At 42.0% G+C, this 16,487-nt stretch overlaps 1 protein-coding gene across 1 annotated transcript in view; it reads right to left on the reverse strand.

Annotated features, from left to right (window-relative positions):
• Positions 1–621: 621 nt before the first annotated feature.
• The window catches only part of INTS7 (integrator complex subunit 7), an 83,136-nt gene continuing 67,270 nt past the window's right edge, over positions 622–16,487 (reverse strand). Inside the window, exons 15-20 of the mRNA XM_010853021.1 lie at positions 16,039–16,142; positions 14,731–14,799; positions 10,547–10,679; positions 7,151–7,249; positions 5,629–5,814; positions 622–2,144 (exon numbers count right to left, since the gene is read on the reverse strand). Coding sequence (XP_010851323.1) covers positions 1,857–2,144; positions 5,629–5,814; positions 7,151–7,249; positions 10,547–10,679; positions 14,731–14,799; positions 16,039–16,142 — 879 coding nt within the window. The 3' untranslated portion in view covers positions 622–1,856. The remainder of the gene's footprint in view (positions 2,145–5,628; positions 5,815–7,150; positions 7,250–10,546; positions 10,680–14,730; positions 14,800–16,038; positions 16,143–16,487) is intronic.

Raw genomic sequence — 16,487 nt, forward strand, 5'->3', positions numbered from 1 at the left:
GAGAATCCCAGGGACAGGGGAGCCTGGTGGGCTGCCGTCTATGGGGTCACACAGAGTCGGACACGACTGAAGTGACTTAGCAGCAGCAGCAGCAGACTGGAGTCAAGAGGTCCCCTCTAATCCAGTCATTTTACAGACAAGGACACTGAAGTCTAGGGAAATGACATGACTTGCCCAGGCCACTGGGCTCACTCACCAGCGCTCACAGGGGAACCCAGGCTCCACCACACCGGGTAGACGGCCAAGTGGTTCTGCACCCACCCCCATTCTCTTCTGGCAAGTCTCCAGGCGTGCGTTCCGAGGCACTGTCACACCGGTGCACTGCGTACATCCGGGCTGCATCTGAAGCACGTCAGGCACATGGGACACGGTGGATTTACACACATTTTATGACCACGCCCAGGCCACTGGCAGAAGTGCTGTGCTGGGACAACCGCTCCTGAAGCCGAGAGACCTTAGAGGGACCCGAGTTACCTGCCAATCAGTTTCACCAGCTCCGTGCGCACCGCCCCCCACCCCCCACCACATCACACATACACACAAATCCCGTAAATTCATTCTTTCCTTTAAACTCTACCCCTCCTTTAAGCCAACATCAACCTTAAAGAGAAAAAGGCAAGATGAGCAAAGAAATTTGAGAGATTTATTTTAAAAGAAAACTTCCAGGAATGTGCCCTGCGCTTCACCTTGGGAGCAGCTTCTGGCCCAAGTGCCCATATCAGCAATGTCTGCGATCTTGTGATCCCTGATGTCTAGAAATCATGATCCCAAAGCACTGAGTGATCCCAAATTAGGAAGGAACAGTTAAATGACATCTAGGACACCGTGCTCAGACAAGAAAGTCTATTATTATTACTTTCATAATGGTTTTCAACCAGTATTGAAACAGAAAAAAAAAGGGGTTTTCTGGCCTAACCAGAAAACATCTATTCCCTGAGCATTCCAAGTCACTGAGGTTGTATTATAAAGAGACTGCAGTTTCTAGACAATCAAGTCTAGCATCATCTAACTTGCCAAGAAGAACTTAACCAATCAAAGGAAAGGATCTGCCCGCCTAACTTAAAATATTAAGATACTAAATGTGGGTGATTTTTTCACTCTAAGAAATAAACAAAAAGTCTGTACTATATATAATCACACACATATTAGAAAAAACAAATTATTAATTTCCAATCTTTCTATCTAATTGTTAGCTGCTGTTTGGGTCAATTAAATGCTAAAACAATAAATTAAAATTGCTTTAGCAGGGAAAAGATAGGTAAATAGTTGAAATAATACGGCAGGATATTTCAATTCTGCCAGACGGGTCATGCCCAGAACCCACAAGACCAGATGTTTCAGGGGACACTTTCAACTCCAGCCAACTATGGGAGGACTCTGTTTCTATACCCTGAGTAAACCCAGCACCTACTGATCAGAACTAGGATTTCCCAAGGCCCAGCTCAGAATTAGAGGTCTATGTCAGGCAGCAAGTGATATATTTTGGTAGAAAAGCAGTCAAATTTAGTAATTCAACGATCCCAATATGTGACTTTTCCTGAAAGAAAAAGAAAAGGCTCAGCCACAATAAAAGCAATCACAGCAAAACAACAAAAGTGTTAAAGATGAGATGAAGGGCTTGGTGGGAGAAGAAGTCAGGAAAAAATAAAAATCTTTCTGGTTAGGACCCCAATTATTTCTCAAACTAAATTTTTAAGAAAAAAAAAATTTTTTTTCCCAAGAATGTTACATTACAGAAACCAATGAATAAATGGATTCCGCATTCCAACGTTCACATCTTAATCCATAAGAAAAAGCAAACTATCTTCGCCCAACTGATCCGTCCCTGGGAAGTCTGCAGTGCGTCGGCTGCGTGGCTAAAACCGCGTGTAGGCATTTCGCTGCTGTTGCTGTTGTAGCGGCTGCTGGGCCTGCTGCTGCTGTAGGCGAATCTGCTGGGAGTAAGGGTCCTCCAGGGACTTCACAAATATGGTAGTACGGGGACCAGTCTTCCACACGATACCATTGGCGTCTTTCACAGAAGATTCCACCGTGATGTTGTGCGTGCCAAGAATGGCGAAGTTCAGCAGAAACTGAGTACTGAAGTAATCGTTATGAGGCTCAACCCGCTGCTCCATCTCATTGGTCATATTGTCAATGGGTATCTGGAATGAAAACATTGTTAAATGAGAGCAACAGCTGACACGCACAGAGGGGCATGCTGTGAGCCAGCCCTGGTGATAAGACAGCACTGTTTAACCCTTGCAAACAACCAAGAGGTAGGTATTAATACGATCCATGCTTCATGAATGAGGAAACCGAGGCAGGGAGGTTGAGTAACTTCTCCAAGGTCACACAGCTAACGAGCGGGGCATCAGGCATCTGAACCCCGGCAGGGTGACTCCAGGGCCTCCACGCTCCATCATCAGGCGACAATGCCTCCTCCCTGTCCTTGAGCAGAAGGGGCTGCCTCTGCCTCTACCTTCTCACTCTCTACCTTCTTATGCTCTACCTTCTCACGTTCTACCTTCTCACGCTGGCCGTCTGTTTTGTGACGGGGTTCAGAACATGCCACCCCAAGTAGGCTGCTGAGGCAGTTAAGGGTACTTGAAAAACAACAGATACAGAAAGGGCTTTCTGACCTGCCCCACACACTCCTTTCTTTAACCTAAAACACACGTCAAATTCTCCATGAGAAAGGGAACCTCCCTGCACGGGGAACAGAAGACCATCCTTAGCAGCAGAGCCTGGGAATCACTGAAACGGAGCTGCACAAACCAGCCTCTGAAGAGAACCCTCACCTTCCACGGTCTCCCCGCACTGTCCCAAGACATCTCCCTGCCTTACAGTCTCCTTGACTTACTGCCTCTAGCCCCAAACCCCTCTGTCTTGTCATTTTGTCAAGAATATTTTGTTTGTGTCTAAAAAAAGGCATTTAAGTTTTCTGTCCTGGTCACTTCTTTGGTCTTCATTCTTCTGTGAAGACGCCCACATATATGTAAAATGCTAATAAAACTGGCGTGCTTTTCTCCTGTTAATCTGCCTTCATGTCAATTCAATCTTAGGCCCAGCTGGAGACCCTGAGGGTAAAAGAGAAAGTTCTCTTCCCCATACACTTGCTAGATTAACCCCAACCCAATTTCCATCTTTCTTTACCCTGTGAAGAGATATTCTAAAGAAAGAGGATGCAAACATCTTTTTCAGGGAGTTTAAAATCTAGAAGACAGAAGAACAACATAATGCTGAGTAAATATATAGTTTCTCCAAATCCTAGCTAGTAGTGATTCTTCCTTTAACAAATTGACTGTTTTTTTTTTTCAAGATTTTTTCTTTTTTGGTGTGGACCATTTTTAAAGTCTTTAATTTGTTACAATATTGCTTCTGTTCTATGTTTTGGGTTTTTGGCCCTAAGATATGTGAGATCTTAGCTTCCTGACTAGGGATCGAACCTACACCCCCTGCTTTAGAAGGTGAAATCTTAACCACTGGACTCCTAGGGAAGTCCCAACAAATCAGTGTCTTGTTCAGACTATCAGTATAATATATTATGAAACATATTGATTACTATATTATGAACACATTGGTTCACTTATTTAGCTAGATATTCAAACCTCTGTCCTTCACAGAACAGAGTAACACCTGTGGATGTACCCTTATCTGTACCCAAGACGAAGTACGTCAAGAGTGACACTAATTCTAAGAATGCATATAGAGGTAATCAGAATGAATATTTGACCTGATTTCTCTATGTTTTTGTTGTATGATTAATTATATAAACGTGCCCTGAAGCTTTGGGTCTCTGCAGGCAGTTATCATGAGGTCAGTTTTCCAAAGACACTGATGTTACATTAATGAAATGAAGTTGACAACCAATTCAAGATCTTAGAGTTATCTGTAAGTCCTTTTTTGTTTTTTATTTGCACATTCAAATTCTGTAGGATGTTTATTTCCCTAAAGAATATGTCCACCAAACAAGAACTTCCTTAAAAGGACCAGAAATAGGCCTAGGAGGCAACCTGATCCCTCTAAATGGATGATGCATTTTAAGCTGCAACCTCACTACAAGTAACATTACAAGGCAATCATGTACCACCTGGCTTGTTAACATCAGCTTCTTGACTTTCAGCAATGTCTCTTGAGAGGAAAGTCAACAATGAAAAGACCTCGATTTAAATGTATGTTTTTTGAAAAACAGAAATCACCACTGTTCTTTCAAACTCAAAATGAGCAAAGAGCTGCAAACAAGGATAAGCTAACTATGTAAATTCTCATTATGATCTTCTGTGAGTAACAACAGAGATCACTGCAACATAAGAAAATTGTACTAAAAACACAATAAATGATTTTTTCCTTATTCTCCACACATCTACTGAGTGGCCACATAAGGTGCTGCGTTTTATGCCATGGAAGTCAAAAGAGAGAGAGGGAATGAAGACGGAGCCTTCTCAGGGTGGGCACAGAGCCCCCAGAGAGAGAGTCACCAAAGTAAGGCAAGCAGTGATGGCTTACACCAGACCTTCCTGTGGCTGTTATTTTACATCTTTACTGATACCCCATTTGCCTTGCTCTGGACCTGAGCTCACGGACGCCGACAAATAAACCCATTTGGGCATTTAAACAACTCTGTTCACACAACTGCGCACTTGTTTCCTTGTTCCACTTAGGATGAACAAATCTCCAAGCAACTGGCAAGAGATGTCTATAAAGACAGAACATTTTACATTTGGAACGTTGGTGTCTCATGGGCACAGATTCAGAATCTCAGCTTTGACTAACAAAGTAAGCATGATTTTGGCTAATCTACCTCATGATTTCTCAAAGCAGCACATTCCTAAGTCTAAATCCTTAACAAGAGGTTTTACTTCATCTGATCATTGCATATCAATATAGTAATTTTTTTTTTTTGAACATGCTACCATTTACTTAAAGGAAAAATAAACAGATGTGTTCTTTTGGGGTCAAAGGGTTAGGGAGAAGTTATTCCCCACTCCTGATGCTTCCCTCCATGTGGAGGGACCTTTCATTAGATGAACAGTACCTGTGTCTAGGGGAGAAGGTGAATGCTACCGATTGGTAGGTTGTGGGGTGGGGGCTGGACTTGGGGTGCTAAGCACCTTCTCCCTCCCTTCTCCTTTGGGCTTCAGGGTACTGCTCCTCCTAGTTTCACGGGGCAGGCTCTTGTATGTACTGGTGGAGGCTGGTGAAGTGAAAGTGAAAGTGAACTCGCTCAGTCGTGTCCGACTCTGTGCGACCCCATAGACAGCAGCCCACCAGGCTCCTCCGTCCATGGGATTTTCCAGGCAAGAGTACTGGAGTGGGGTGCCATTGCCTTCTCCAGTGGTGGAGGCTGGTGGGAGAACGCAATTCAGAGCTACAAGGCTAGGCAGTCCTTGCTGCCAGGAACTGAGCTAGCTTCCTCCAGCTCTAACAGGGGTGACACTCCACTGCCTGGATGCTTTGTCTGTCAACTGGTTCATGCAGGGAAAAGAGAAGTGTTGCTGATTAGCTCCCTCACACCACAATACGTGCTTTTAACTTATGTCCATCTGTGTCCTTTGGAAGGTGAAGTACTGTCTGCTTAACCATGGAAAACTTCCATCAGTGAGTTGATAAAACCTGCATCACAGCTCTGCCTCTTTTCTACATTACCTTGTAGTCCTGCCCGGATTTACTCTGCAGTGTGGAGGACACGTTCAGACAGACGGACTGAATTCTGCGGAAGAGTCCGGGTTTAGACCCATGCTGGACGACCCCCTCTACCTTCAGCGCCAGCTGCTGGTTATTCTGGACCGCGATGGGCTCTGCAGGGTTCCGGGGGGACGGTGACAGGGCAAGCTGGAAAGCCAACACCAAAATGAATGCTCACAACCGAAAGCAAGCTTCCTTCCAACAAACACACCTGTGCCATTCGCTGATCACAGATTAAAATGGTATTTGCACACAGAGACACACATCCCCCTTTAATGACCTGACTGCTGGGACGACCAGACAGTTGTACCTTTAAAGTCTACGGTTCCTTATCCCCAGCGCCTCTTTTAAAATACCAATTTTTGTTTATTTGAATTTACCCCCAACAGAGGGGAACAGAGGATTAGAGAACAGTAAGGGCCCTTCTCTCTCTCCCAATTTATGAGGTGGGGCACTTCTTTGACAATGAACCAACTCCAGCAGGGAAATGCACTATGGAAATTTTCATGTCCAGTTGCTGTCTCTTTGGCCTTAGGTAATTTTAAATAGACTAAATGCAAATGCAAATGACTCCAAAATTCTAGGATTACATACACCACCAAGTCACCATGGTATAAAAGTCAATTTCCCCCCCCCAAAAAAAGTCAATTTCCAATGAAATTTTTTTTAAGCCAAAGACATTTTTAACCTCACTAGTTTTTCTTTCAAAAACATATTAAGAATCCTAAATACACTTTAATTATAGAAAGCTCAAATCTTACTTAAATAAAATGAGGGAAGAAATTGGATCTTTTTGATAATGTTGTTGAGCCATTAAACTAATCAACCCTGGAGACATGGTGCCTTTAGGACTTCTTATCTAGATAATCAATTTTCCTTATTATTCATGTCATTCTGAAATGGAATGTTCTATCATGTGCAGTCAAAAACATTCAAATGGATCCAAAAGTACGCTGAAGACATTTACTGATACGGATAATCCAGGGAATCTCTTGAAAGTGACAATTCCCCTCTTTCCCAACAATTTCATTCTTTGAATCAAAACAGCTTTTAAATTTTGAGTGGCTTACTCACTGACCAGCTCCTCAAAACTTGTTATTCACAGAAAAAAATGCTCTGGAGGTAGGGCTGGTAATGTTTCACTGGACCTGATTCATTCTAAGTTGGGTCTGAACAGGCTGATTAGACATGGATTCAGCTCAAGATCCTTGTGGGCTACTATGACGAATACCACTCAAATCATTCTTGAAGACAGGTCAGAACTTCAGGTACCCAAATGCCTATCACACTGCATTGGGTGCTGTCAGGTAAGAAAGGAGAGAAGGTTTAACTCCTAAATCAGTTGATGAAGGAAAGGCTTACAACTGAAGAGTGTAAGTTTTATCTAAACCAAAGGTAAGATCCCGAAACAGAGTTCTGCTCCCTGTCATCTTCAGAAGAAAGTATTAAACTACATTAAACCTGAGTGTTCATCCTATATTACCTTGATGCTGGTAGACTGAAGTTTCTGGAAAAAATATCTCTGAAATGAAAGAGGAACTTTCAGCAAAGAGATGATGGCATTGCAGAGGCATGCTGTATGCTGGGGGAAAAAAAAAGAAAAATGAAGTGAAAATAAATTTCCAAATTTCATCAATGAATAGTTACTTTCAGGAAGAAGTTTAAAACTTCAAATGTTCATGATTATTACGAAAGTACACACCAAGCAGGTTACCAGAGATAACACTTAGGAACTCATACATCTGTCAATCACTCCTGCTGAGGTCAGAGATTTACAGCCCCTGGGCCCACCCCAGAGGTATGTAGTTGCAGGTAACTGTCAATGTGCCAGTCTGGAGATGTGAAATCACATCTCATATCCCATGGTATGATAACCACACGGCATGGTTAGTAACCTGCTAGGAGGACTAGTCCATCTCCAATACTCTCTTCATTGCAAACCCAATACTTTTCAGCCTTTGGATTTTTCTGACATTTCTGCGGCACCTGACAATGGTCCTCTTCCATGAAATGCCCCTTCACGGCCCCTGCCCTCACTGTTTCTGCCTGCTCCCTTCTCCCATCTTCTGCCCTAAGATTCTCTTCCTTTGCTTGTTCCTTCAGTGTTGACACGTCAGTCCTTTTGTCTTCTCGGTCCACTTGTTCTTCACAGGCAATTTTCTTCACTCCCAGGACATGAAAAATCTCTATGTCATGACAACTTCCATGCATCGCAGTCTATCTCCTTCTGACACCAGACCTATTATCCAACTGTCTAGGTTTGACAGGTTTACAAACAAAACCTTCACCTCTCCCACTGTCCCTCTGTATTCTGTCTCAGTAAAGTATCAACCACTTGTGCACAGGGTCTTCTAAGCTGGAAACCCAGAGGTCATGTCTGCATCCTCTCACATCTGATTTAAAGTAAACAAAACAAAACCAAGCCTTGAAAATATTATACCTGAACACTCTATGTATCTGTTCTTCTCATTCTTCCTCCCATTTTATCCGTGTGGCCCTTACTTTGGATAACTGCAGGAATCTTGTAACCACTCTTCTAATTCCATGCCCTCCAGGCCACGACCTGTTCTGTTTCTACAGAGCCATAATGTACAGTCTTAGCTTAACCACTTCTCTCCCACCCCCATGTAAAATTCCTAAAGAGGGCCCCCACTGCCTACGGGATAAGGTCCAAACTCCTGAAGACTGTGTTCAGAGCCTTTTGTCATCTGGCCTCTGCCCACCACCTCTCTAGTCCCGAGCCTGGGCATTATACTGCAGCAGTAACACACTGTTCCCAGGAGACATCATGCTATTTTCTGCCTCTGCTTTAGAACATACCGTCTTCTGCCTCGCATTCTCCACACTTCCTTACCTGCCTGGAAAACCCACACGCAAGCGCATCTTCTCTCTGGCTCGCACCTCACCTGCTTTCCCCACCCTTCAGTGTGAATTACTCTCCTTTTTGTGCCGCAGCTCTACTCTGCACAGAGCTCCATCACTGCACAGGAACTGTATTTGCTTACAGAATCTTTCTTTCTTATCAGACTATGGACAACTTGAGGGAAGATCCTCTTCGTCATTTTTCTATTCCTAGGATTCAATAAATACTTGTTGAACTGAATTTTGGGTTCAGAAAGTACCAAATCTATAAAAGACAATTTGGAAAGGGAATCAAGATTTAGTAACCACTCCTTTTATGCTGGGCCAGACAATGTGATAGGCATTAGGCATTACCTCACTTAAACTTCACAAAAACTCCATGAGGTAGATATTTTTCCACATCACAGAAAAGGATATTAGAAATCTGCCTCAAATCATGATCTGCTGATTGGCAGCAGTAAAACTTGACCCGAGGGGTCTTCTCTTACATTGCACACCTACTGAGCAGAAAATTCCCATTTCTTCCATTATATTCAGTGGGTTCAAATGTATCAAACTCAAGTTACTGTGTGGCATTTATTTAACTTCTTAGGGTGGAGCTTAGAGGAAATACGAAAATATTTTAACCAATGTCTCACACAAATATGTCTATTTCCTACAAAGATTATCTTTACAACCGTCCTTAGCAACCAATTTCAGTATCAAACAGCTACCTATGTCATTTCAATTCAGCACATACATACTGACAATCTAATGTGGAAAGCAGTATGTAAAGCAGAGTCTCTAACCTTGATATCTAATCTGACTCTTTAATGACACATCCTGTCAATTTTTTCTAAAACACTTGATGAATGACGAGTTCAGAATGAGGAGAGCAGGATACAGAAGAGAGCTACAGGGAATCAGCACCCAGTGTGTGGGCAGCGCAAGGGTGTGGGCAGCACAAGGGACGCCTCCAGGGTGTGAATTTCAAAGGCGGTGCTGCGGGCTGAATGTGCTGCTGGGTCCAGACCCACATGCTGAAGCCCTAACTCCCAATGTGCTGATATTTGAGGGTGGGCCTTTGGGAAGTCATTAAGTTTCGATGAGGACATGAGGGTGGGGTCCCCGTGACGGGAGAAGAGAAAAAGACTTCAAAGCCTCCTCTCCCTCCAATTCCTAAGGACACAGCAAGAAAGCAGCTGGCAGGCTAGCAAGAGAGCCCTACCACGAAACAAGCTGGTTGGCACCCTGATTCTGGACTTCTCAGCCTGCAGAACTCTGAGAAAATGGCCATTGCTTAAGGTACTATGTCTATTTTTTTATAGGAACCTGAGTTGAATATGACATTGGAGAAATGGCCAGACAGGGAGGAGGAAATCTGGGTAAGAGTGTCAAGTGTCTTCTGTGATTGCAAAGTCAGGGGATAAAGAGCAGGTGCTCAACAGAACCAAAGGCACCAGAGATTCAGCAGGCTAAGTGGCCAGGTGTACTAAAGGACAGCACTGTCATCGCCTGGCAGGAACTGATTTACTGACAGTCAGATAATAAGCCCAGTTCTTTCTGTTTTAATTGACCAGTGGTCTTTAACCCTTGTGTCATGATAGAATCACCTGGGAGCTTTTACAAATACTAATGTCTGGGCCTCGCAGAGATTCAAAGATAACTGGTTTGTGGTGGGGCCTGGATATTGATGTATTTTTTAAAAAGCTTCCAAAGTGATTCTAGAGTGTAGCCAAGGTTGAGAACAACTGCAATCTCAGTTAAACAGTTTAAAAAGGGGGAAAAATAGTTTCATCTGCGTTCTGGTAGAGCAGATTTGACATGTTTGTGTGACTACGTGGCCACTACAGATGTGTTAAGTAGCAGCTTTCACAGATTACCATCCTCACAACTACCATGCCGCAAGTACTGTACTAACCCTGTTACAAAACAGGCAGAGAGGTTAACGTGCTCAAGTCACAACACAGTAAGCGCCAGAGACAGACAAAAACTCACTTCCACATAATAAAACCTCAATGAAACCAATGCGACTTGCCATGTAAGAAACAGGGGTGTATTTCCGACTGAGCGATCCCACCTCCTCCAAGACATGATTATATACAGACATCATTCTTCTCTCATATTCACTATCAGCGTGGGCTGCTCCTGTAGACCCACATTCCTGGAAACTGAAGTCAAAGATCAGTATCAGTGAATCAACAAAAACAGTAATTTAATGTCAAAATGTGTCAGGTACTTTCCACACACTCATTTAATCTTTAAAATAACGAAGTAGACACTGTTATTTTCATTTCACAGATGAGAAAACTGAGGCTTGGAGACGTGAAGTAATTTGCCTTCAGTCACAATAAGTGACAAGCTGGAATGCAAATCCAGACCTGATTTCAAATTATACAAGTCTTAATCACTTTGGTTGTTAGCTAGATGAAAAATGTTTAATTAAAAATTGTTCCTGCCATGAGGTGAAACAGACAAAAGATATCTGAAAAGGTAACTATCAATAAAGCCAGCAGACAAGGGCCAAATAAGCAATAAAGATATGCAAGTCATCAGATTATGGAAGGAGTTGAGGAATGTCATAGAAGACATCAATCTTGGACAAATCACTACACAAGTAGCAAGGATAAGATGTGAAGAGATGAAAAGTGTGGAGGGTATTCACAGCAGGGAAAATGGCATGAATCCAAAGCAAGCAGGTGAAATGCTCAAGAATGGTCAGCAGAGAGCTACCATATGGAACACGCTGGAAAAAGTTTTATCCAGATTTCTTCAATTTTCTCTCTACTGCCCCAAACCCAGAGATATTTTTCGAAGTATTTCTAAATGGAAAGAGGTGGCAAAACTGCATTCTAACTAAACTTCAACAGGGCTATTAGAAAATGCAATACAGGTAACTATGTTGTGTTAATACTTCTCTTATCACTCCCTTATTATCCTTTTAATGCCTACTATGCGCAAGGTGCTTCAGCTAGGTACTTTATAGAGGTTTTTCACTTCACGAGCACAACCACTCTTAAGAGACAGGCATCATTACTTACCTACAGTTTATGTATAACAGGCTCAGGGAGATGAAATCACATGTCTATATTCATACAGCTAGGAGTGAGTCATAAGGGATTTACTCACTCCTAGCTGTAAGCGCATGAGTATCTGGCTGGCTCCTAAGCTTTGTTCCCTACTCTGTACTACCTCTTAAGTTGCATTAAGACAAGAACCAAACCTCATGTATATGGTGAACTTTAAGGAAAACTACACCACACAACAAAGCGTGATGATTTTAAGGTCTTTGACAAAGTGACCTAATAAAAGGGTAAAAAACCAGAATCCATTGTTCCACCTTCAATACAAAAGGAGTGTTCCTTTAATTAAAAATAAATTTTACTAAGATATGTTACAAAATCACAAAAATGCACCTTTCCTAGTCAGAACCCCAGTAACCACTGCAGATGGTGACTGCAGCCATGAAATTAAAAGATGCTTGCTCCTTCGAAGAAAAGCTATGACCAACCCAGATAGCACGTTAAAAAGCAGAGACATTACTTTGCTGACAAAGATCTGTCTAGTCAAGGCTATGGTTCTTCCAGTCATGTATGGATGTGAGAGTTTGACTATAAAGAAAGCTGAGTGCCAAAGAATTGATGCTTTTGAACTGTGGTGTTGGAGAAGACTCTTGAGAGTCCCTTGGACTGCAAGGAGATCCAACCAGTCCATCCTAAAGGAGATCAGTCCTGGGTATTCATTGGAAGGACTGATGCTAAAGCTGAAATTCCAATACTTTGTCCACCTGATGCAAAGAACTGACTCATTGGAAAAGATCCTGATTCTGGGAAAGATTGAGGGTAGGAGGAGAAGGGGACGACAGAGGATGAGATAGTTGGAAGGCATCACCAACTCAATGGACGTTAAGTCTGAGCAAGCTCTGGGAGTTGGTGATGGACAGGGAGGCCTGGCGTGCTGCAGTACATGGGGTTGCAAAGAGTTGGACGTGACTGAGTGAACTGACTAAATATTCCACTGTATGGATATACTACAATTTATTTGCTCACTCGTCTCTTGACATATTTGGCTCCTTCCAATTTTTGTTGTTATAAATAAAGCTGCTAAGAAAATTTGTGTATAGGTCTCTGTAAAAATGTTTTTCTCTTAAGTAAGCAGGCATAGAACTGGTGGTCATATGGTAACTGCCAAACAGTTTTCAAAGTGGCTGAATCATTTTGTAGTCCCAACAATGTATGAATTCAAGCTCTTACAACTAATTAATACTTGGCATTAGAGGGTTTTTTAACTTTAGCTGTTCTAGTGGGTGTTTATCTCACTGTGATTTTAATTTGCATTTTCCTGATATTTAATGATACTAAGCATCTTGTCATGTGCTTATTGGACATTAATATGTCTTCTTTTTTGAAGTGTCTCTTCAAATCTCTTGTCAAGAGCTTTTCTGGTGGCCCAGGGCTAAAGAATCCACCTGCCAGTGCAGGAAACACAGCTTCGATCCCTGATCCAGGAAGATCCCACAGGTCGTGGAGCAACTAAGCCCACGCCCCACAATTACTGAGCCTGTGCTCTAAAGCCCAGGATACGCAACTACTGAAGCCCGAGCACCCTATAGCCTGTGCTCTGCAACAAGATGAGCCTCCTCAATGAGAAGCCCACACACCACAACTAGAGAGGACCCCCGCTTGCCCCAACTAGAGAAAAGCCTGAGCAGCAACGAGAACCCAGCACAGCTAAATAAATAAATAAAATCTAAAAAAAAAAATCTTGTCAATTCTTAAAAATTGGGTTATCTTGAGTTGTATGGTTTCCTTAATATTCTGAACACAAGAACTTTGACAGAATATGTTTGAGAATAATTTCACCCTGCAACCTATCTTTTCATTTTCTTAGTGGCATCTTTCAAAGAGTAGAAGTTTAAATTTTTAAATCCAATTAAACATATTTTTCTTGATAGTAACTGCTATTTGTGTCCTTGCTGACCTCAAGGTCATGGAGATTTTCTCTCACGCAGTATTCTAAAAAGTTTGGAATGAATCAGGTAAGTGGGAAAAAAAACAGCCAAGTGGCCTAGTCTGAGAGTAGACAGGACTTCAAAACAGAAGGCCAGGATTCTGATACTGCCTAGAAAAAAAATGGTTAAGCCAATGCTTTAGGATAGAGAAATTTAAAATGCTTTGTTTAAATAGCCAAGACATGGAAACAATCTAAATGTCTATTGACAGAAGAATGGATAAAGATGCGGTATATGTACGATGGAATACTACTCAGCCGTTAAACAGAATGAAATAATGCCACCTGCAGCAACATGGATGGACCTGAAGAGTGTCGCACTGAGTGAAGAAAGTCAGACAGAGAAGGAGTATTATCATATGACATCCATTATATGTGGGATCTAAAAAGAAATGATACAAATGAACTTATACAACAGAAAGAGACTCACAGACTTAGAAAACAAACTTATGGTTGCCGGGGGTCAGGGGGAAGGCATAGTTAGGGAGTTTGGGAAGGTCATGTACACACTGCTGTCTTCAAAACGGATAAGCAACAAAGACCTACTGCACAGCACATGGAATTCTACTCAGTGTTACGTGCCAGCCTGGATGGAAGCGCGGTTTAGGGGAGAACGGATACATGTGTATGTATGGCTGAGTCCCTTCGCTGTTCACCTGGAACTACCACAACATTGTTCATCAGCTATGACCCAATACAAGACAAAAAGTTAAAGTTCAAAAAATAAATGAATGAATATTATAATAGACATCCTTTTGTAAAAAAATAATAATTAAAAAAATAGAATGCTTCACTGATAATATACTGAGAAATAGGGGACATGGGTTCGATCCCTGGTTGAGGAACTAAGATTCCACTTGCCGCAGAGCAACTCAGCCTGCACGTCACAACCGCTGAGCCTGCAAGCTCCAGAGTCCACGTGCCACGAGAGATGCCCAAGGGCCACGACTGCTGAGCCTGCGAGCTCCAGAGTCCACGTGCCACGAGAGATGCCCAAGGGCCACGACTGCTGAGCCTGCGAGCTCCAGAGTCCACGTGCCACGAGAGATGCCCAGGGGCCACGACTGCTGAGCCTGCATGCCCAACCAGAGAGTCCGGGCGACCACAACAAAAGATCCCACAGGATGCAACAAAGACACTGCACACTACAATAGAAGGCCTTAAAGCCAAATAAATTGTAGATAAAAAATAGAAAGCCTTAAAAAAAAATACCTTGCTGATTCTGGGTCCAAAATGAGGGCTTCAATTGCATGAGATATCAGTAGACAGCTCTGCTGCTGTCTGAATTATGTTAAGGTTATACGTTATACATGATGATAGAGAAATGTACTACAGACTTTACATTTGAATATTAAATAAGGCAAGATGAAAATCACCATATTCCTGGTGAAGGTAACTATGTTACTAATTCAAACAGTCTGTGGCAGTTTTGTTTTTTTTCCTTTTAAGGGATATATGTTGTCTGTAATAGTTCTAGGAAGGGTGCTTCGGAGGTTCATGTTGGAAAGAGGAACCCAAGCAACAGGCTCTGTGATTCACTCACAAAAGCTCTTTATCTTAGATACAGGCGTTTCACCAATAAAAGTTAAAAACCACCACCACAATAAGGGTCTGTAGAGTGGTTGCCCTGGAGATTCCTAGGCTGGGGCTCAAGGGATCTGTTAACCCTCCTGAAATGATATGCAAACTCTGGGAGGGTATGTGCATATACGCCTTTTTCAGGGGAGAGAGTCCATAGCATTTATTAGGTTTTCCATCGGGTAAGGGAAATTGCCATAAATTATTGATGTATAGGTCCCACAACTAAAAATCAATTTATCTCTTTCCTTTTCAAAAAGGATCTAAGGCTGCTAATAAAAAAATATGGGGAACTAAAGATGGCTTAGGGAACAAAAGTGATGACTGAAACAACTGAATATATCATTAATAAAGGTGATGGGATCTAGGGTTGTTAGCTGCGAAGAAAAGAAGGTGAGGCAAGAGAGAAAATGGCTCTCTGGTGGAAAAATGTTTTGTAACTCAAGTGAGCACAAAGACCTCAAAACTGATCAGACCTTGGTTTTGGATACTCAAGAGGGAAAAAGACCACCCACCATTGAGTCACCACCTTTTAAAAAGCTTGGTTGAAAAAGAAAAGTATAATTATACTGTTCATACTAGATTTCAAAAAAAAAAATCATTACTTACAGTAAATTTGTGGGCTTCCCTGGTGGCTCAACTAGTAAAGAATCCACCTGCAAAGTGGGAGACCTGGGTTTGATCCCTGGGTTGGGAAGATCCCCTGGAGAAGGGAACAGACACCCACTCCAGTATTCTGGCCTGAAGAATTCCATGGACTGTATAGTCCATGGGGTTGCGAAGAGTTGGACATGACTGAGTGACTTTCACATTGTAAATCTGTTATTTAATGTATATTTTAGTTATCTAATGTATATTTTAGTTAAGCATATCTGAAGTATTTATTCTACATTTAAAAGAATACTTCCGATGAACAAGAAATATCAGGCAAGTTTAGGATACAGTTCTACATTCCTCAGAGTTGCCGAATCAGCATCAAAAGATGCCTGATAAAGATCCCCATATCGGGAAGCAAGGCTTCGGAATTCTTCCATGGACAGCTTCATCTATAAAGAAGGAAACATATCAATTATGATAAATAAACAAACATGCTATCATTATTGTGTAAACAACACAAACACTGAAACCTAAGGAAAAATCCTCAATTAAAAAAGGCAAAAAATGCTTCAACTCTTTTTCATTTTCAGTTCACTCAGTTTTATGAACTGTTAAGGATTAACAAAGGTGGCAAATGAAACCACAAATGGGCTTAAGATTATAATAATTTACATACCATGTACAGAAACAAAAACCAGTGCATTTTTAGCTTCTTCAAAGTTCTACTAAAATAAATAATAGCTGTGAACACCCCAAAGTTTCTTTAAAATGTATGTCCTTTCTCTTTATATAAA

This window comes from Bison bison, unplaced genomic scaffold (assembly GCF_000754665.1).
Source record: "Bison bison bison isolate TAMUID 2011002044 unplaced genomic scaffold, Bison_UMD1.0 scf7180017864322, whole genome shotgun sequence".
In the NCBI taxonomy this organism is placed as follows: Eukaryota; Metazoa; Chordata; class Mammalia; order Artiodactyla; family Bovidae; genus Bison; species Bison bison.